The following is a 20688-nucleotide window of genomic DNA, read 5'->3' as shown; positions in this document are numbered from 1 at the left end:
CCACCGGGGGGGGGGGGGGGATTGTTTTGACAGCACGAGGTTCCCCAACGAGAGGCGAGGCGGGCATTAATAAACATATCTTTAGTGGCGCCCGTGAATCTAGTCCAAGAGGCTGCTTTTACTCAACAGGTCTTCTTATAGAATTTTTCATATAATTCACAGTTGATGGAAGGTTTCAGCTCACACAACACAACCATAGTGTGAGAATGAATGAGGATTTACAAAGAGAAACCGAACAGACCTAGAGTATTAAATGTGACTGCTTAATACACTAAAGCAGACCCTACAAATCAGACAAATCAAATCAGAACGTGGAATGTCAGTACTGTCGTATCGCCATCCATCACTCATCTTCCTGAACCCGTCTCTCGCCTCAGGAAGAGGCGTGCGTGGAAGACTCGGGCTCCGGCCCGCAGAACATGGACCGGCTGGTGGACCTCCTCAACAACATGAGGAGCAACAGCAGCGGCGTGGAGCAGCAGCTGGCCTCCTTCATGGAGGAGGCGCAGTGCTCGGCGCGGTCCGAGGAAACCCTGGCCCAGGTGGTGGGCGCCATCTACTCCACCGCCGTCTCCGACAGGAGCTTCGCCGCCACGGCCGCCAAACTCTGCGACAAGATGGCGCTGTTCATGGTGGAGGGGACCAAGTTCCGATCGCTGCTGCTCAACATGCTGCAGGTGAGAGCGCCGCGCCGGCATCGGGCGTGGGAACATGCGAGCGTAGCAGCAGTGATGTCTCATGACTCTCCCTCCTTTATTTTGCGCTCCCGGTCTGCAGTATTAGAATCTCCTCCAGTTCAAGTGTCTGCTTTGTATTTGTTTAATCAGCAACTCAGGTCCTTGTGACCTTGGTTGGAATGAATGTCATTAAAAAAAAGTGTTTCATGAAGAAAAATAGATTTTTCACATTGACACAGGTAACCTTTTTCTAATTAAATAGAAGATCTGAGTGTTTTCTCCAACACTTTTTTGGTTCTGTTGCTGATTCGCTACAAAATTTGTTATCAGGCGCAGATGCATTGTTCACCAAAACTAGTCGACATTAGCAAAAATCTAACGTGGGAACTGGTTGTTTTTAATCCTTTATAGGATAAATGATCATATTTAGTAACTTATGCATTCCTTAGGTTTCTTAAAAATTGAGAATTAATCAATTTATTTAAAAAACAGTCCATACTTGGTTTTGAAAAAGTGCAGAAATATTTAGGTAATGGCCATAATGTTTTGCAGGATTAAACTTTGTTTTTCAATTCAAAGAAAGACCATTTTGTTGACAAAACACAAATAATCAATACTCCAAAAAAAAAAAAAACTTGTTGAAACACAGAAAAGCGTTTCTTAGGCAAAATATCAAATGTCTTACTCTGTGTGTAACATCGCTTTCATAATCTGATTGAATCTTGTTGCAGTTTTGAATTAGAAAACTGGGCAGTCGTGCATTGAAGAAAAGTTTTTGTGCTTCAGTTTGTATGACATCCATCTGCTCACCATTGGAGCCATTTATTCAGAATGAACTGCTCTGCTCTTGATGTGGGTTCCCTCACGAGCCTCGTACAAGTCTGCACGTCAGCGTTCACAAAAGCGAAGCGCACAGACAATCTGAGACATTCGGAGCACGAGCAGCATGGAAAAAAGTCTTACGACGAACTTTCGAAGCATCTGTTGTGCAAAAACTTCTGCAAAGCTGCTTTTTGTTTTAATGCATTATATCTCTGACCTCCGACAGTTCCAATCTGCTAAGTCTTCCGTTGGAATGCGTCACGATGAATAAACATCACATTAAACTGGAGGCTGGTTTTGAGGGAATTATCATTTTTATTTTATCATTTTATTGTGAAGCACAACAATCTTTTCCCCAATAAACATTGCAGTATGAGGCTTCGAGGATGTAAAATGTAGAAATAGTGAATGTTGTATCTAAGTAAATTTACTTTATAGAAATCAATTTAATATTAGACATCTTTAAAAGTCTATTTAATTCATATTTATGCCGGCAAATGTGAAAAATAAAAGTTGGCAACATTAGATATAATTTCTGTCTCATTCGTAGATGCAAAAAACTGGAAAGAATATTTTTTGAGTGCCTGAAATATAATTTGGTGAAACATGAAAGAAGATTCAGACTTGACAGAGAATGACCTTAAACCAAACACTGACATCAGTCAAGTTGTTTGTGTGTTTCATTTGATAAGTCGAGATCTGTAAAGGTACTCAAACATAAAGTACTTCCATTAGAAAAATGTGCAGCTTTGATTTAGTTGATAAAGAGTGAAAGCGGGAGCCTGGAGGACGTCACACTGGTCAGATGAATGGACTCCCGTCATCTTACTCCCGTTGTGTTACCGTGCTCACAAACCAAAATACATTCAATAAACCTCCAAATGACTTATTCTTCTCAACTTTTTCAGTCTTTTAATCAGAGCCTACCGCTGCCCTAATAACCCAAGAAATGTAAACGCTGCCAGAAGCAAGATGGCCTTTTAAAGCTAATTGTGAGATAGCCCGTGATTATGCGGCAGAAGGCATTCAGTGAAGCAGTATATTTTCCTGAAACCTCTTTAATTTCAGCAGCTCCATCCATGCTTAGTTTTATGACAACTTTCAGGTGGAGGCCAACTGTGTGTGAGTGTGTGTGTGTGTGTGTGTGTGTGAGAGAGACGCTGTAAATGTCAGTGGGCAAAGTAGCTAATCTAAACACCCAGGGGAGAGAGCGACCTGTTCCCCTTTCACCCTCCATCCACACACTTAACTGCACAGTTCCAGTCTCGCACCCATGATGAAAACATCCTCTCAGCCGTTACAATTTCCACTGCCCCCTCCTCATCACCCCCACCGCGCCCCCTGTCCCCCCCACGAGCTCTCCGTTCCCGTGCTCAGCCATCTTATCGCCTCCCCTCACCCAGAACGTCATGGGCCAGTGGCTCGCCACGTCGAACCGCGCGACCCGACCCCCACCGCCGCACTCCTTCCCCCGTTCACCCTTCACTCCGCGGTGACAGCCAGAGAGACTCCGCCGCCGCGGCCGGCAGCCGTGGAGGCGGCAAACAGGACGCTCACGCTCCCATCAGATGACATTCAGGGGCTGAATGTTAACCCACCTGCTGCTTCGCCGCGTCTCCTCACTCCTGCTTCCCTCTCCCACGGATGCTCTTTTCCACTACACTCCCACACTCTTCTTTTCTTTTTCCTTTTTTTTTTTTTTTTTCCTCCTCCCTTGTGTTTTTGTGTTTTTCCATTTAAACACCTCCTCCTTTAGATGTTGAGATTTTTATCCCAGATCCAGCAGCGGCGAATACCGCCTTGATCCTTTTACCCGCTTCTCGACTTTTTTTTTTTTTTTTTATCGCCGCCGTGTGGTCCCCTCTCTTCTTTTATTCTCACTCTAATTCCACTTCCCAGCCGGGCACAGACCCCCTTCTTGCCTTTGACATTTTGACTTTTTTTTTTTTTTTTTTTTTTTGGTTGTTGTTTTCCGCCTTATAACATTTTAAATGTCATAAGTGGGCTCATGAAGGTCTTCATTAACGGTGTTGCTTCTAGACCCCTGGATCTCAATATGGGGGCAATTAAGTGTGTGACTGCTCAGCTTTGTAAAACACAAGCACTGGGGCTGATTGTTTTTCCCACATAGTCTCTTCTCTGACAACGGTGCCACGTTTTCAAGGAAGTGGAGAGATCCTGAAATATATGCTGTGTTTTAAACCTTTCATAGAAGACTCAATGAAATGCTTACGAACGTCTTATCTTTTTTATATTGCAGAGTATGTCAATACACTTTTGAATTGAGTGGTTTTTCAAAGTCATGGGAAAGAAAAAAAAAACAGTTAAATTCTGTTTGCAAAAAAATGGTTCAAAGTCAGACATATTTCATCCTTTATAGCTTGAAAGAATGAAGGAAGTCTGTAAATGCAAAACAAAAAGTCTCCCTGAGGATCTGATGAAGGTTAGCTATAATTTTTTTTCCCATATTTGTCACACGACTGAGTGATGGCGTCCTACAGTAGAGAGCGTTGTGCACGTTTTACACTGGTTTGTGTGCATACATTGAAATATTGTACCAAAGAGGCAAATTGAAATGTTAATTTGTGGGTGTGAAGCTGAATGTTTTTTTTTTTTTCTTAAATTCTGACTAATTCTTGTAATCCTGAACAAGCTCTCAGTTTCTGGCGCCACTTTATTGAACTCATCATTTTGATTTTGCGTGAAAGGAACAATATAGTCGCTTGCTTGATGAAATGTTTGAGGAAACTGAAAGATCTACTTTGTAACGATTAGTGCATTTCTTGTCATTACTGAATCATTGTCCATAGAGGTGTATGGTTGCCGTTTGGTTTATTTTCTGTGTGTCTGTGTACAAGCAGGCCTCTGGTAAAGTTCTATACACTTCTATGAGAACATAAGCGCCTCATGTTTCCCCAGCACTCCATTCCTAACAGGCAGTGAGGATGTGAGAAGCGTGGCGAGTCGTCCCGGCCGTCGCTGAAGTTTCGGTTTAACCTGCTGAATAACATCTCTACGAGTGCACATAAAGCATTAACCCATATTAACCCCAACACTTTCACAGCTCTGACATAGTTCACTCCCCTCCACTTTCAAACTGAATTAACATACTCTCCTCTACTTCTGCCAGATAAAAGAAATTCATGAATTTGTTTAATGTGCTTTTCAGCTGCTTTTTGGCTTTAAGTACCTTAAGGCGTGAGGTTAATATGTGTGCCACCTACAAAAACTCCCATTAGAGAGATAGCAAAGATGTTAATGGTGATTAATGCCTCTGTCAGGAAGGATAGTTTACCACCGCTGCTTATGAATTTATGAAACGCTTAAATATCTGCCCACTTTTTGCTGCCCACACACAGCTTGTACCGCATTTGCAAAAAGCTGTAATGTCTTGTGTAATTTCCCGAGTAAACATGCGTCTGTTTGTACGGTCTCTCTCCTCCTCCACAGAGGGACTTTTCCCGCCGCGAGGAGCTGCAGCAGTCAGACGTGGAGCGGTGGTTGGGATTCATCACCTTCCTGTGCGAAGTGTTCAGCACCATGAGGAGCAGCTCCGGGGAGCCGTTCAGGGTGCTGGTGTGTCCCATCTACACCTGCCTACGAGAGGTATCCTCGCAATCCGCCCGTCGGCGCCATACATGTTGTTATAGAGAATATCACTGCAACTATGCGTTGAACTACAGGAAGAAAAAAAGAAGAACTCCACATTCTTGGTCACAGAAAACAATAAACATACAAACAACAGCAGCATGTTGCTGCTGTTGTGTTGAGCAGAGGACGAGTTTCCTGTTTTTTGCTGTTTTTTTTTTTTTTTTTTTTTCTCTTGTTCAGACCTCGTCTAGACTCCAGACACCACAGCGGTGACGGGTTTATGGTGCAAACGGTCAGGACGCCATCAGTTCCAGGAATGCGTTTGACCCCAGATTCAGTTCTCATCAGCCGGTCGTGCTCTCTTGCACACTCTCTCCGTTGGTCACCATGGAAACCATATAGGGCGACCACAGCAGACGCACCACTATACAGAAGTGGTCGACGACGGATGAAACACTGAAAGAGGAAGCGAGTTGTGGTGGGGGGGGGGGGGGGGGGGGGGGGGGGGGTAAGGAGGTGAGGGGAAGTGCAGGAGACAGTGGTCAGGTCGACGGTTACGGCAGAGGAAGCGTGCTCATGACCCGACAGGTAGACAAGAAGAAAAAGGCGGATGAAACATTTTTATTTTTTTTTGAATGCGTTGCTTATAAAGCCGGAGGACCGAGCGATGGCAGGTGTTCAGGCGCGCGCCGACTAGTTTTACCAGCCGCGTCCACACCTCGCGTCAGTCTGGCACTGAACCCACACCCGGCGTCTCGCTGAGGAGTTCCAGCAGTCGCACAAAGCTAACGCCATCCACACCCTGTCTGAGGGTATGCCCCGGGCATTATCTCAGCTTGTTAAAAGACTCGACAGCGAGACGGAGGGTGTGGAGTCAACCAGACAGAAATACGCACAAATACACACCTCTGTATTACTGCATCAGCAGTGTCATTTGCAGAGTGGTGATACTTTTTTTTTTTTTTTTTTTTTTTTAACAGAATGTCAAAATATTGATGGGACTGTGTGTCGAGCCTTCATCTGAAACTCTCCATTCCCCACAGCCACTGGTCCCGACTTTGATCTGTCCGCCGTTTCCACTGTCCTGTTGTAACTTGTGGCTGTCAGATTTCAGCTACAAGCTCTATACCCCAATGTGCACACGCACAATGTGTGTGTGTGTGTGTGTGTTCTTGCATGACACTGTTGAAGTGTGGCTCTTTTCTGTAAGCCTGCCTGCCGAACAGGACTATCAGTGCTGTGGTGGTGTATTTGTGAATGACAGCTTTATGTCGGTTTAATGAGAGGTGATCTCATCCATTCATGTCTGACAAACTGCTACAGCTGTCATCCTGTGATCCCGGCGCCGTCCAACACAACCTTGTAATTTTTACACAGGTACAACATACGCACACCGCTAGTCCTCAGCTGAGTTTACACTTTAAATTATTCACATTTATTCTAAATGTTAAGACAGTGTTTATTTGTTCCATCCATCCATTTTCTATTCTACTTAATGTACAGGATGAACATGCAAACTCCACTCCATGCAACCCTACTGTTAACAGTAACTTTAATGTGACCGACTCCTCATTCAGCCACAAAGAGGCTTTTCACCTGGCGGCTAGACGTTCCTCTGTGATTACTGCTTGCTTGGAAACTTTGTATTGAGGTTGTTCAGTTATCTTCAGGTTTAGAGGCTTTGTATTTAAAAATTAACCCTACATCGTAATCACTGTAGACGTCGCAGTAAGTCAAGGAATCTTCCGGTTAGTCATCAAAACCGATCTCTGCTTTAAGAAATGAGACAAAAAGGAAGAAAAAAAAACAAAATACAATCTTTTTTGTATTCTTGAGTGCGTTCAATCTGGGGCTGACATGAAAACATGCAATTAGATAGAATAGGCAAAAGAGGAAAATAGGACCACACAGAAGAGACACCTATTAGATGTCTGTGAGTCAGAGCTGAAGGACACTCCCCATTAATGGCCTCATTTAAGAGAAATGATTGAAGTTGTTGGCACGGAGAACACGAACCTCTTTCAAATGTCCCTCAAATGGCTACTTTCCCCTTTTATACTTTGATTAGACGTCTGAGTCTTTACTTTTTCATCCGTACTTCAGTAAAGTAGTTGAATCGGTACTTCCCGTTACCCCATTTTAAACATAATGGCGACTACTTAACAGATGAAAGTCGCAGCGGCTAAAAAGCAAGTTTTACTGATTGTTTTCGGTTTTTAGATGAAATACAAGGCAACAGTCTTCTTAATGTAGGTTTGTTTGTTCCAGTTTCAGCCTATTTTTGTGGTTTGTTTAAAAAAAAAAAAGTGAAACAAACAGCATGTGATATCAGAAGTTTGTAACTATAATGATACACCCATGAAACATGAAAAGTGAGCTTATGTTATTATCCCTCACCATAAAAATGCCAAAAATATGTGTAGTACATAGAACCTAATAAGAAATCAAAACAGTGTCTATGTCTAAGGGGCAGACCTGCGTACTCTGAGAGCTGTGGACACAGCGGGAGGGCAGATGTCAGGGAATCCGAATTGACAGATAACACCATGTTTTATTGAGGCAGATGACTCGCATGTGGCCCACAGTAGCCGTCATCAGGATATTGGTTTGCGGTGGCACATTGCAGGGAGTATGCACATACACCGATGACATGAGGGGCTATTTATATGGCGCCTTGGTATACTTTGTTGAAAGTCAGTGTGGGCTTTATGATCATATACATTTCACATATGACTTCCCACCAGTATAGTGTTGCATGAAGTGTAGAAAACACCAGTTTTGACATTTCTTGAAAATAGGTTTGAAAGAGTGGGATTGTTTTTTCATTCCAGTTGTAATGAGCTCCCAGTGTTTTGCCAAGTTATGCATGTAAAAAACAAAAACAAAAAAAAAGCGTGGCATCGGAAAACCAGAGGAACATGCTGGACGCAGCCGCAGACACCGGAGTGAGCCGGTCAGACGTCAGAGCTGCACAATGAACGGCGACCTGGTGATCATGTGACCATACTGAGGGCGACGGGAATCTGTTGGAGGAACGAGCCGAGCCCACTGGAGACTGCATAAAACTGCGTGTAATGAAGAAAATTGCCGTGTAATTTCATGTTCATTCCTGAAAATACATTTCATATCTTCATAAAAGCACGATTTGTTCATCTGAACTGTTTTCCAAACATATGAAAAGTCATCTCATGATCAGGCTCATCTCATATTCAGACCAAAGCGGTACATATGGCCGAGTGATACGGTGGAGCTGAAGAATGGGAATAAACGTCAACATTAATGAGGATGGCTCCTTTGATGAATTCACTGAGTCACTCAATGTGTTGTTATCATGTTGGATGCATTTCATCCGATGAGAGGATCATAGCTGCCCCAGATTCAGTTGCTTTTTATGTTTGCGATCAAATGTCTTTGGAATATCAGACTGTAAATGGAAATCATACGGGCTTCTGAGGCTCCCCTGTGCAGGCTTTAGCGAGCCGGCCGTTTGACTGTTTCTGCTCAAGCAGGCGAAACACTGCATTGAGAAACTTTTTTTTTTTTTTTTTTGCGTGCAGATGTTCCCTTTCGACTTGAAAACCACGATAACGCGGAGCAGTGGAATGCATGTTATGGTGCAGCACTGACAAAGACGGCGCTGGGGGAGAAAAAGCCATCACTATAGATTGGAGAGCTGTTGATAGATGAGCATAGATTAGACCGTTTTACTCATATTGAGCAAAACTTCACCGGCGGTTTCCCCAGAGAGCTCATTATGAGCTAATCCCGCTTGTCACACGGCTCCCCGTCTCTGAAAACGACAGGTCTGGAGTTCCCACATCAAACAGCCGCACTGTCACCACGCCCGTCTGAGCATACTGAGGAGCTGACGTCGCCGCCACTGCCGCGTCTGAATGATAGGTGGAATACCATTAAGCTTACATTGTGGAAAGAAGAGGCCGGCCCGTACCGAGCGCGGACCGCAGCATCCCGTGTTTCTTTTTGCACTTGAGAAACATCAGATGGTGTTATGACAGTGTTTCTATGACAGTGTTTCTCTCTAAATGAAACACGAACCGGCGACCTGTCCATGGTGTTCCCTGGCTGTGCCCGTAGTCCGCCGGCATCCGCTCCAGCCCTCCTCCACCCCCCGATTGGATAAAGCAGATGGAGTCAGGTGTTTGGTTATGTTTACACCAGGAGCATTTAATGGCAAAAAGCGATGCTTTGGCTTTTATTTGGATATCTTAAACTAGTTAATGTACACAAAATGTGAGCTACACACTTCGCAAAGATGTCATTATACCTTGATTTTGGTGCTGATGCTGAACTTGACTTCATGTTGTGGCTCATGTGTCCAAAAGTAAAAGATTCATAGCTGAGATTACAACACTGTAGACGCCGTATTGATCAGGTTTAATATAAATCAGGTCAAAGTCAAATACTCTTTTAACTCTGGTTTTTATCACCGCCACGTCTCAAAAGGATAATGTAGCTTCAGGTACTAAAAACTCCACTATGTTCACCGGCTAGTTAGTAACTTTAAGTCCCAGTGAGAGGAGATCTGATATTTAAAGGTCTGCAAGCTCTTTTTTTTTTCTCTCTCTCTCCTGGGGATCTCTGCTCCATTATCACCGCAGCAGTAATGCACCAGGCCTGGAGAAGCTGTGGATGAAAACACAAAACAACAGGGAGAGACGCTGCAGACTCCAGGGTTAATTCCTTGTAGGAACATTGGTGTGAAGATGTTATTATTTTATACAGTGCTGTTATTAAAAGCTCCCTCTCCGAAATGCGGTGACTTCCTGGCTTCCATGCTTTGACTCGACTTATTTTTTTCTTGATTGTTAGCTTGAACCCACGTTTACACACTGTTTTTTCCTCATTTTCAAAACAGGCCCCCCTCCCCTCCTCTCTGTGACTTCCTTCCCTCCTCCAGGTCAATCAAAGCACCACTTTGTAAACACACTTGTAGGGGGAAAAAAAAAAAAAAAGTTGGTCTTGGAGCTAGAAAAAGAGCGTTTATCCAAATTCCTCTCCGGCCGCGGCCTGACATGAGAAGCTCCAGCGCGGGAGGCTCTGTTGTTTCCGCCGCCCTCTGTCACCATCCCTCCCAGCATTGTTTGAAAGTGCCAGTTGTATGCCCATCTGTGCATGGGGCCAGTGTGTGTGTGTGTGTGTGTGTGTGTGTGTGGCGGGGGGAAAGCCAGCTAGCATGTTTACCAGCTCCACTGTTTGTCTTTGGCTACACTGCGTGTTTACAGTGTGTCTGTGCGTCGCTGTGTGTGTATGTACATTGTGAATAAAGCGAGCCTTGATGTGTGATGTTTGCTGGCTTACCCGGCTGAAGGCGGCGTCTGCTGCCTTCCAAGATTTAAAATGTTAATGTCGAAAATATTTACAGTGAGGATTAGATCTTCTCTCTTCCCCCCCCTTTCCTATTTCTTGTGAACTGATTAACACACACAAACACTTGCATTCGCCTAATCTCCCCATGTGGTCTAAATCCAAACACATACAATGCTTATCTTCTAGGTTCAGTTCACTCGCCACGCTTGGCATCTTGATATTGCCACATTTGGATTCATCCCGAATTCATGCAGTTATCTTGCAGCCCTTCGCTTTTCCCGCTGTAGTTACATACCGTTTGTTGTTGTCCTTCGCAGCTGCTGGAGTCTACAGATGTGAAGGAAGATGCGGTCCTCTGTTGCTCAATGGAGGTATGAACCGCGCAGACACACACACACACACACACGAAATGTCCTCAGTGAAAACACAATGCAACACAAAGCGTGTATCAAAATCCTTAAACCGTGGTTAAAATAATACATCATGTGTTTAAACGTAACTGAGAGAATCGTGTTTTCTGTTTATCTGTTCTCTAAAGGTCAGGATATAAAAGGTATCAGAGACTTGGCTCATTGCAGGCGAGACAGTAGCACAGTTTAAAGGTTTATGTTAACCTGCTGTGTTTTTCTAATTAATGTGACCATTGTGGCTTTATGGGAACTGCAAATTTGTTCTTTCCACTGTCAGATGTCCCCCGCAGTGCGTGTAAAACTCGTCCCTCCACAGGTTTCTTTCTTTTTTTTCTTTTTTAATACATAACTAAAAGACACAACAAGCACCTTAAAGCAGAAACCGTCAGCGCCGTTATTGTGAGGAAAGCTGCCGCTCCTGCAGACGTTCCCACAGGGCAAACGACACTCAGAGAAACACACCTTAGTTTATCCGGATACTGTCAATTTAGTCTCCCCTGGGAAATCCGTGCTGGGGTGGGGCATTGAGAATATGCAGCACGGAGGCCCTGCAGGACCAGGACGACCAATCCAGGGACTCCCGACATGTTGGATTGTTAAAACAAGCAGCTAGTCTGACATGACAACTGACCACGCAGTCATTAAGAAATGTTCACAGGAACTTCCTAAATCAATTTAGTTTGCGTGACGCAATTATTGCCGAGCGAGCGGCGGCGTCACTGTGAGACAGTGAAGAAACGTGAGGGAGGCGAGACGGATCAGGATCCGCTGGTTTCTATGGTAACTGCTTCTTCCAGCAGATGTTAGAAACGGATGGAAGAACATGTTGTAACACCGTCTCCGTGTAACGATGGCAGACGACGTCCTGCTTCCCGCTCACCAGTTCATTAAGAAGTTGTGGAGTCTGAGTGACAAGACAAGGAGAGCGACTGCAGCTGGTTTTTCCAGGGATCCGTTTGATCGTCTGCATTATTCAGACCAAAAGTAAACACAGACCAAAGCGGCCCGAAGCTCTCCGGCTGCCGTGAGGATCTTCTTCCAGGTGAAAGTCGTCAAAGTTCCCTTCAATCTGCAACTTCGAAGGGAGCAATAACGTCAGCGAGAAGCTAGAAGTGTATGGAATAACTGAGAAAAACATTTTGTAATCCACACAAAGTGGGAGAGAAAGGTGAAATCTGAACTTGCTCTTCACAGATGCTCCCAAATGAGACACACACACACACACACACACACACGGCCCTCTCTGTGGCCAGAGGGTGTGTGAACCTCTCCTGTCTGATTCTATATAGAACAACGAGGTGCCAGACACTGTCTCGCTCCTGCTCTCAGGGAGGGACGTGCACACGCTTCGCCCTCACCTCCTACCTCTTCACATCCTCTCACTCTCTCGCCCGTGTCCCTCCCTCCCTCCCTCCCCCCTGGTGTCTCCACCAGCTGCAGAGTGCGGGCCGCCTCCTGGAGGAGCAGCTCCCCGAGATGATGACGGAGCTGCTGGCGGCCGTCAGGGACAAGATGCTCTGTCCGGCCGAATCCCAGCTGACCCGCTCGTTGCTCATGGAGGTCATCGAGCTGCACGCACACCGCTGGAGCCCCCTGGAGGCCCTCACCACCCAATATTACAACCGCACCATCCAAAAGCTCACCACCACTGCCTAGGTGCCAGCGCCCCCCCCTCCCTCCCTCCCGCCCCATTAGGGACAGTGGAGAACAAGCCCCCCCCCTCCAAGTTCCCGAGGAGAGATTTTTTTTTTTTCATCTTTAATTTAACTAAACACTCTCTTGCCTGAGTAGTCAAACGTTTTATGTGGATATTGAGCTGAATTCTATAATTAGCCCACCGCCGTGAGCCAGCAACACACAAACAGGCGTCCCTGAGCCGTGGAGGCAGCCGGACGCACACCGGAGGAAATAATGGCTGGTGCGTGGCCAGTAGGGGCGTGCTCAGCCACACACAGAAGTCTGGGAGCCCGGCCGGCTGTGGCTGCGCCGGAGACAAAGAAGGGGGAGAACAGACGAGAGAGGGGGTCATGGGGGAGGGTGGGGGGAGGGCAGCTGCCTGTCCGTAGGGAATAGAGAGATCTGTACCCAAAGATGAATGGAAAAGGGGAAGGGGTGTGCGGGCGGGTGGAGGAGGTCAGGGTGGTCTGTGTCAGCCTCTTCATTGTGTTCATTTGCCAAACCCCCCCCCCCCCCCCCCCCCCCCCCCCCCCCCCTCCTCCTCGTCTCTCCGTCAGCCCCCGGAGTCTGTGTGGCTGATAAAAGAGGAGGAGGAGGAGGAGGCAGGGTGAGCAGACACGGTGCTGTCTGGGCCGTCTGCCCCGCCGGGCCAAGGGACCAGGTCAAAGGGGGCCTCGCCGCCGAGCTCCCCAACTCCCACAGGCTCCCTCCCCCTCCCCCCCGCCTTTGTCTCCCCCAGCGCTCCTCCCCCTCCTCCCTCCTCCGCAGCAGGAAGCCTTTTTGAGGGGATGAGACAGCGGGCCTGCTGGGCCGGGCTGGGCTGGGGATAAGGATCAGGCTGGCTAGAGTAGGGTGGCAGATGGCCGCTTGAGCCGCTGTGAGACGACACGCTCCCAACACACCCCGCCGGCACCCCGGATCCCCGAGCTCAGGCCGGTGTCACCAATAGGAGCATCGGAAACGTGGCGGTGGGGGGAGGGGGCGACGGCATTAGAAAATTGAAGCAGACACTTTTGTCTGATAATTCTTTTGTTTTTGTCTTTCGGGGCTGTGTCTCTTCTCTGATGAAGCCGTGCATGTCCAATGCTTTCTTACCCACCACCACCACGTTGTTATTGTTATATTATTATATTTTTTAATCATTTATGGGTTTTTACTATTGACGATTCATTTGGAAGGCTCACTTTTTACGGTGAGACGTATGTATGAGATATCATAGCGGTAGGCCTTATTGCACAGGTTTGACTTGTTTTGCACTGCTTTGAGGCAATTTGCTTTCAGAATTGAAAAACGCGAAAGTCAGTAATGAATCTCAGTAGTGAGATGAGTAAGTGGGCTGAGCGTAGCGAGGGGTTTTAGGATGCGGTAATGGACTAGTGGCCTTGTCAATTATCCATTTTCATAGGAGCTCTCTTGTTCGGGGGAGCAGGCCGAGGACTAAACAGCTGGACTTTAATCATGTTGTTTGGTTGCTGAAGGAAACATTCGGCGATGCGATGACTAAAAATCCGAAGCGTGGCACACAGATCCAGAAGGGAAGTGCTTGGAATCGTTCTCCTTTTCAAGCCATTCATTGCAGTGGACATTTTTCATGCTGTTTAATATTGACTCCATTTGATTTTTGCTTTGTTTTCTTCAAAAAAATTTTTTTCTTTTTGAAGAAAAGCAACAACTATTAACCAGTGTATTTGAAGAGGACAACGATGAAAAGAGGAAAAAAAAAATCTTACTGTTTAACCTCATACTAGTTAGTCATCTGTGACCCTTATTCAAGCTAATGTGTGTGTTATGATATTGACGTACCAAGCCAATCACGTACCATTTGTAAATGGGCTCTCTATATATATATATATTCTGCATTCAGTATATTTGCAAGTATTTTAATAACACTGAAATATTGGAGGAATAGTGCAACCGAGGTGTTACACATAGAAAGGCTGGCTGTGAGGCTCGAAGGCCCATCGTCTATCAGGAAGTAGCTTCTTAAGCCCGGGAGTCGTCACTCACACACACACACACACACACACACACACACACACACACACACACACACACACACACACACACACACACACACACACACACATACATACATACATGCACAAGTGCACATGCATACATATGCTTGGTTTCCCACTGAATCCCTGTGGGCAGTTTTAAGTGTTTTTTTATATTATTTTCTGTGTCTTGCATCAAGAATTAAAATCCTGTGTGGTAGAAACACACCCCAGAGGGTTAAATAGGTTGAACATGTGATTCAAAGCTCACAGACCTGATCAACTGTATGTGTGTGTGTCTGCTCAAAAAGTAATTTGTTTTATTGTTGTTGGGTTTTTTTTTTTTTTTTGTCTTTTGTTGTCTTCACTTATTTCTAGCATTGTATTTAAATTATATTTAGCTCATTGAAAGTTTTTTTTTTTTTCTTCTTCTTCTTCAGGTGGGTTTTAATACATCCAAAACAGTGATACCTAGCTTGCTGGCAAGTGTGTAAGTGTGGTATTATTGTGTTTTACGTTGCGAAACGAAGAAGAAGAAAAGCCCGTCAGTCAGTCAGTGTCCATTATGCAAAGAGCGGCTCGCTCTCACAGCAGTTTTGGGGCAGGAGGGAATTGCCCCCCCCCCCGTCGTCTGTGGAGCCTCCCACCCCACCCTGCGTGCCCTTATGGACCCCTCTGCACGGGTCATGTGACTCTCGACAACTGAATGAGATGCACCTTCATTTGCATATTCTCATGAATATTGGAAGGGGGGAAAAAAAATAAATAAAAATGGAGCTCAGGCGAGCTTTAGGCTGGCGTCGGCGGGTCATCTGTAAGTTGTTGTTTGTTTTTCTAAGCAACTGAAAAATAAACTAACAGGATACAAAAAAAAAATGAAGCGGTGGAGCGACGTGCAGCGTGTTTTCTGTGCACTCCCTCATCAACAGTCACATGGAAGTCAGCGTGGTGTCATCGAGGCATTCACACATCACAAAGGAAGCACAATGGTGCGCGCACACACACACACACACACACACACACACACACGCTTCCCTCTGCCGTAAGCAGATAGACGGCGTAACTAATCTTTGCACCGCAGTAGGTCATTACGCTAACAATCCATACGTGCGCACGCTGGAAGTCCTCATTTAAATGCCTCTGCCTTTACGCCGTCACACGTCAGGCCGGCCTCGCTCCAGAATTTTAACAGCGCGCCACGTGCGTCGGGCGCCGCCGAACGCCCTTGACCGCCGATTTGCCTTTGGTTACCCCCGACACGAGCCCGGGGGCTGTGCGACTGCGGGCGTCCCGGCGGGAGCTCTCGGCGCCGGAGTCCGCCTCCCCCGCCGGAGCGTCCCGCACCGCCAGACCTGCAGGACGTCCTTCAACCCTCGACCACATCGATCGGCGAGCTCCCACACGTTTGAATATTCAAATGCCTTCGACGGGATGAAACGTTTCCTCCGCCGTCGCCTTGACAGATGGCTTCACGACTGTGGGTTTATTTCATTTACAATCACAACACGTGTAAGTTCCTCTTGTAACGCAACGCAAAGAGCCACAGTAAGCAAGATCTACTTTTACTGCTTCGGAAAACACACTCCGCTCACGGAGAGAAGCGAGAGAGGAGGAAGCAGTGGTGACAGCAAATGTAGGAGGAGATGAAGCAAGGAAGCATATGGATATCCTATATATTTATATATAGATATGGTCGAATGGAATAATTGCGAAAGGTGGAAGAAAGACAGAGCCGGCCCCAGCTGACAATTAGCATCACAGTTAATTTAGCTCAGCGCAGTGAAAACAGACAGTGGAACAGGCGCGTTAGCCTTCAGGGATAATATTGGCCACAATGCTGCCGGAGCCCATACTGGAAAGATACTATAGCTACTGTATGCACCCGGCTCGGAATTAGATCACATTTCCACAAAAGGGTCATTTATCTGCCAGCGGAGCGACACAATGAGGAGAAAATTAGTGGAGCCGTACACTGATGAGTGAAAGGAAAGTCTGCAGGCTCTGTGCCTCCATTTATGCTCACAGTTATTTGCGAAATAGATGACTTGACAGAGCCAATAAATGGATTCAAATCGAACAGTTGCTTTGATTATAGATTACTGGTGTAGAGCAGGAGAATAATGTAGTCGTCGGATGCTTCTCTCTGCCTGTTTACGAGTTTATTGCATTATTCAACAGTGCTGCAGGGATGATGCAGTTAAAAAAAACCGCTGGGATTTCCTCCATTGGCTTTTTTTTTTTGGAGGGGATAGTTGAATAAAACAAGCTCTGTGACCAACTAAAGTTCAGTGAATCACCAGATACAATCACCACAAGCAGCACGTTAATACTTCAATTGATCGCAATCATGAGAACTGATCATTCGCCACCTTAAGGCTTCCAGTTGGTCATTAGGTTTTATGTACCCCCCTTTTTCTCCAAAACATTTCACATTAAGTGTGACCTCAGAAATATTCTGAGCTCATAAATTTTATAGTTGGAAAGTTTGAGTTCAAACAGTTCTTAAGAATCACAAAAAAAAGAAGCTCTGTAGTCTTATTTAATTCATTTTTATCAAGTCATTTAAAAAAAAAAAAAAAAAAAAAAGCCAGTCCCAGCTGACTTTTGGTGATAGCAGGAAACATCCTCGATCCCCTGGATAGCAGAGCGAGCCTGGGTTTGCTTAGTCTCATTCCTGCAGCAGTCTGAGCGTCTGAACTCTTTCCACACGGCATTCTGGGAGTTCGTCAGAATCACCTCCATATTGTTTTCCCTGCACCGGATTCCAGGTTTCATCAAAACGGATAGATTGAAAGCACAGTGGCTCCCGTGCGTCAAATCTCTCATTAATCTGAACGCTGAACGATTATTCACTTCATTGAGGAAATAACGGGCAGATTAATTGATCGTGTAAACAATCATTACTTGCAGCCGCGGCGCAGACTGAAGGAATAAACGTAATTGCGCCGGCCTCCGGGCGCCATATCAGAGACTTGAGCTCTGCCTTGCGCTCTCCGCCGGCGCTGCCGGATGAATGGATGCGTGCGCGTCCGCGCACACGCGGGGTGACTCACACCAGTATCGCCCATTGTTTGAGCCAGACAAAAAGCTGGCTGCCTCTCCGCTGGCCTTGATGACGAACCAGAGACGAGGAGGGAGGACACTCGCATTAAGATAACGGCTCGCACACTCAGACACACTCTCCCACAAACTTAAACAAGTGGAGCGCCGGCGGATCCCGCGCTCGAGTAGCTCTTTGCGGATGTGTCTCATACTCTCCAGTTGTCTGATGGCTCACGCGCTCGTATCTCTCAGAGCTCGGCTTTTTTTTTTTATGTGTGTGTGTGTGTGTGTGTGTGTGTGTGCGCGTCCTCCTGTCTGCACGGCGTGTGTGTTTCTGTGTTTGATCAGCACACAGGCGAACCGGAGGAGAGCTCTGCCGAGTGTGTTCTGTTTATTCGGAGGGGCGCAGAGGCCAGATATTGTGTAAAACAAAGTGGAGTTAAAACACACAGAAGCATCCCCAGATGTTTTTTACAGTGCGCTTTGCTGTGGGAGAAATCAATAAGTTGTGGGCTACGGAGTGGTTTTAGCTCGCTCTCTTGACCTTTCCATCTCAGCGGCAGCTTCAGCGCTGCAGTTTATTCAACTCCCCAAAAAACAGATTTTATCTCCACTATATTTGGATGCAGACATTTTTTTTCCACTGGCTGGAGACTGGAGCTTCATGTAGATCTCTGAGCAACATTCATTTATTATGAATTCATGATGTTTTTCCACATCAACGCTCTCTCACAAACATAAGCTATGTTTTCCCTGGAATTAACTGCTTTTGCCAAAGTATTTTTGTGTATTTTAAAAAAATGAGAGAATTACATGAAATGAAAAGTCACCAGCGCTTTAAATTTTCGTTGTGCTTAATGTTGACATAATACTTTTCAGCAGCAGAAATAAGCAAATGAAACTTTTTATTTCCAGCAATTTCAATCTATTTAACACTATTTTTACTGCAATATGTAAAACGGAATAAAAATAAGCAACAGCATAAGCATACTTAGACAGATTATTAAAGGTTTGCCGTTTACTGTCAGCCTTAAGTGGTTTATTGTCATCGACTTTCATGAAAAGCTTGATTTAGTGTTGTGTTACATTCATTTCTCTGGATATAATAACAAAAACATAATTTTGGTGATATTTTTTGATGGATAAAGTCGCTTTGTAGGATGCAGCGATATACAAGTGTTTGAAATATCCAAGCTTGTGCTTCCACTCTTTGGCTTAGAATGAAAAGTTGATTTTTAAGAATATAACTGTCTCACAAATGGAGGCCAAAAAAGCCCAAAAGCAATGCTAAAATGACTTCTTCAAGTGAATAGCAGTCAGATGAGACTCAAATGGGGATGAAAAAGTTGGAAAAATTCGACAGCGTTGTACTTTCACCCACAATATTTTGAGCAAAACGGGATTTCGAGGAACTGTGTGAGGTGATCTCAACCCAGGCGGAAACCGAAAAGCTGTATTTCAGCTTCCTGGGCAAGCGCCGCAGGAAATGATGACATGACCCGCTCACTTCCTGAATGAACTGGTTCAGCGGCTCTTTTTGGTGAAGGAACCGCCGAGTCAGCTCGTTCGCCAATTTAATGGTTTCTGCGGCCACGAACTAACAGAATGCATTCATAGCTCATTAACTCATTCAAACAGTCTCTCTCTCACACACACACACACACACACACACACACACATACTGAGGTGCTGGACCCCAGCCCACACACACACCTTCAACACCTGCCAGTTTTCAACAGCATCATAAACAAATATAAACAGGATAATGAGCCAGCAGCTGAAGAGACAATCAAGGTACCACGCAGATAAATCAACCACAAACAAAAGTCAATAAGAGATTTTATAACTATGTTGTTTTTAATGACCAAAGGAAACACCTGCCAAATCATTGAGATGATTACCAACTGTTTACTTTGGAATAAATCAATACAAACTCAGCCTGAGCTGAATGAGAAGCTGAATTTCACTGTGATGCAGAGATTAAAACCTGCTGGAAACCGGACAGTCACTGGACCCGTGTTCGCCGGAATTGACCGAAGGAGCGGAGAGATGGATGGATGGAAAGCTAATGGCTCATCCATCTTTAACAGAGCTGACCCAACGTTGGGCAGCGAGCAGCTGGAGTCCATCCAGACTCACGTTGTGCAAAGGTGAGGCGGCGTCTGGACGGCTGGTCAGTCCATCACAGGACTGAGACACAGGACACGTGGCCCGACAGCTCAGACCGCCTGAGAAAAACCTACTTAGTCAAGAAGGACCTCAAGTAAATAAAATTCATTTTTCAGTCACATATCCTGCGATACATAAAATCTGGACTTTATGTGTGTGAACGCATGCATGGGCCTGATGAAGAAGAAAAGCAACTTGTTTGTGGGGAGTTGCGTGTCTCAATTGGTGCACGAGTATTGATATTTGCGTGTGCATAATGACGTTTGTGTCACTAATGAGATTTGGGAGTCAAAACTTACATTTGTGCATGCATCAAAATTTGTGTGTAATAAGATTTGTGCATGCATAATCCAATTTGTGCATGTGTATTATGATTGGTGTGGGCTTGCCTACGAGGATCTATAACTGTCTCTGTCCTCTCCGATTTTACTGCAGCAGCATACTGGATTTTTTTTTTTTCTGGAACCCAAAATGTTCTTTGACCTCAGCACAGACTGGCAGGCTCACTCTGCTGCTGCTGCTGCTGCTGCACGCTTCCTGCCGCTGCATCTTTTTATCTCCAGTCACGCTCAGTGACGTCAAAAGTGAGCCAGCTAGTTAAAAATTAGGGAAAAGAAAAACGACAGTTACAGGATAAATCTCTGCTTGGGGAGAATATAGCAGCAGAATATAATCTTCATAAAGGTATACAGTATATAAATGGCGTAGTGCTAGTCAAAAACCACGGTGACGTTGTTATTGCTGCACAAGCGTGAATGGCGCACCGCCACGCTTGTCATTCGCAGGTCCTAAAACTGCTGGCTTTCAGGTGAGGAAGCATGACGTGTGTGTTGTTCGGGAGCGTGCGTGCCCTCGCAGTGGCCTGGCTGAAAAGTGTGCTGCAGTAGGCCGTTCTCACTTTGTAACTGCCAGCAGCAGCACACCCGCTGCCAGTGTCAACAGACGGATCTTCATACGAGCGAAAGGAGGGGAGAG

General features: G+C 45.6%; 1 protein-coding gene across 2 annotated transcripts in view; it reads left to right on the top strand.

Annotated features, from left to right (window-relative positions):
• The window catches only part of ctif (CBP80/20-dependent translation initiation factor), a 53273-nt gene extending 40049 nt beyond the window's left edge, over positions 1-13224 (top strand). For both annotated transcript variants that reach the window (XM_030084507.1, XM_030084506.1), the window contains 4 exons: positions 378-677; positions 4950-5105; positions 10736-10789; positions 12263-13224. In XM_030084507.1, the coding sequence (XP_029940367.1) occupies positions 378-677; positions 4950-5105; positions 10736-10789; positions 12263-12484 (732 nt within the window). In that variant the 3' untranslated portion in view covers positions 12485-13224. The remainder of the gene's footprint in view (positions 1-377; positions 678-4949; positions 5106-10735; positions 10790-12262) is intronic.
• The last annotated feature ends 7464 nt before the right edge of the window (positions 13225-20688 follow it).

The sequence above is a fragment of the Salarias fasciatus genome, assembly GCF_902148845.1.
Source record: "Salarias fasciatus chromosome 7 unlocalized genomic scaffold, fSalaFa1.1 super_scaffold_4, whole genome shotgun sequence".
Lineage (NCBI taxonomy): Eukaryota > Metazoa > Chordata > Actinopteri > Blenniiformes > Blenniidae > Salarias > Salarias fasciatus.
Note: the sequence above shows the minus strand (reverse complement) of the source record. Positions and strands in the feature narration are given on the sequence as shown.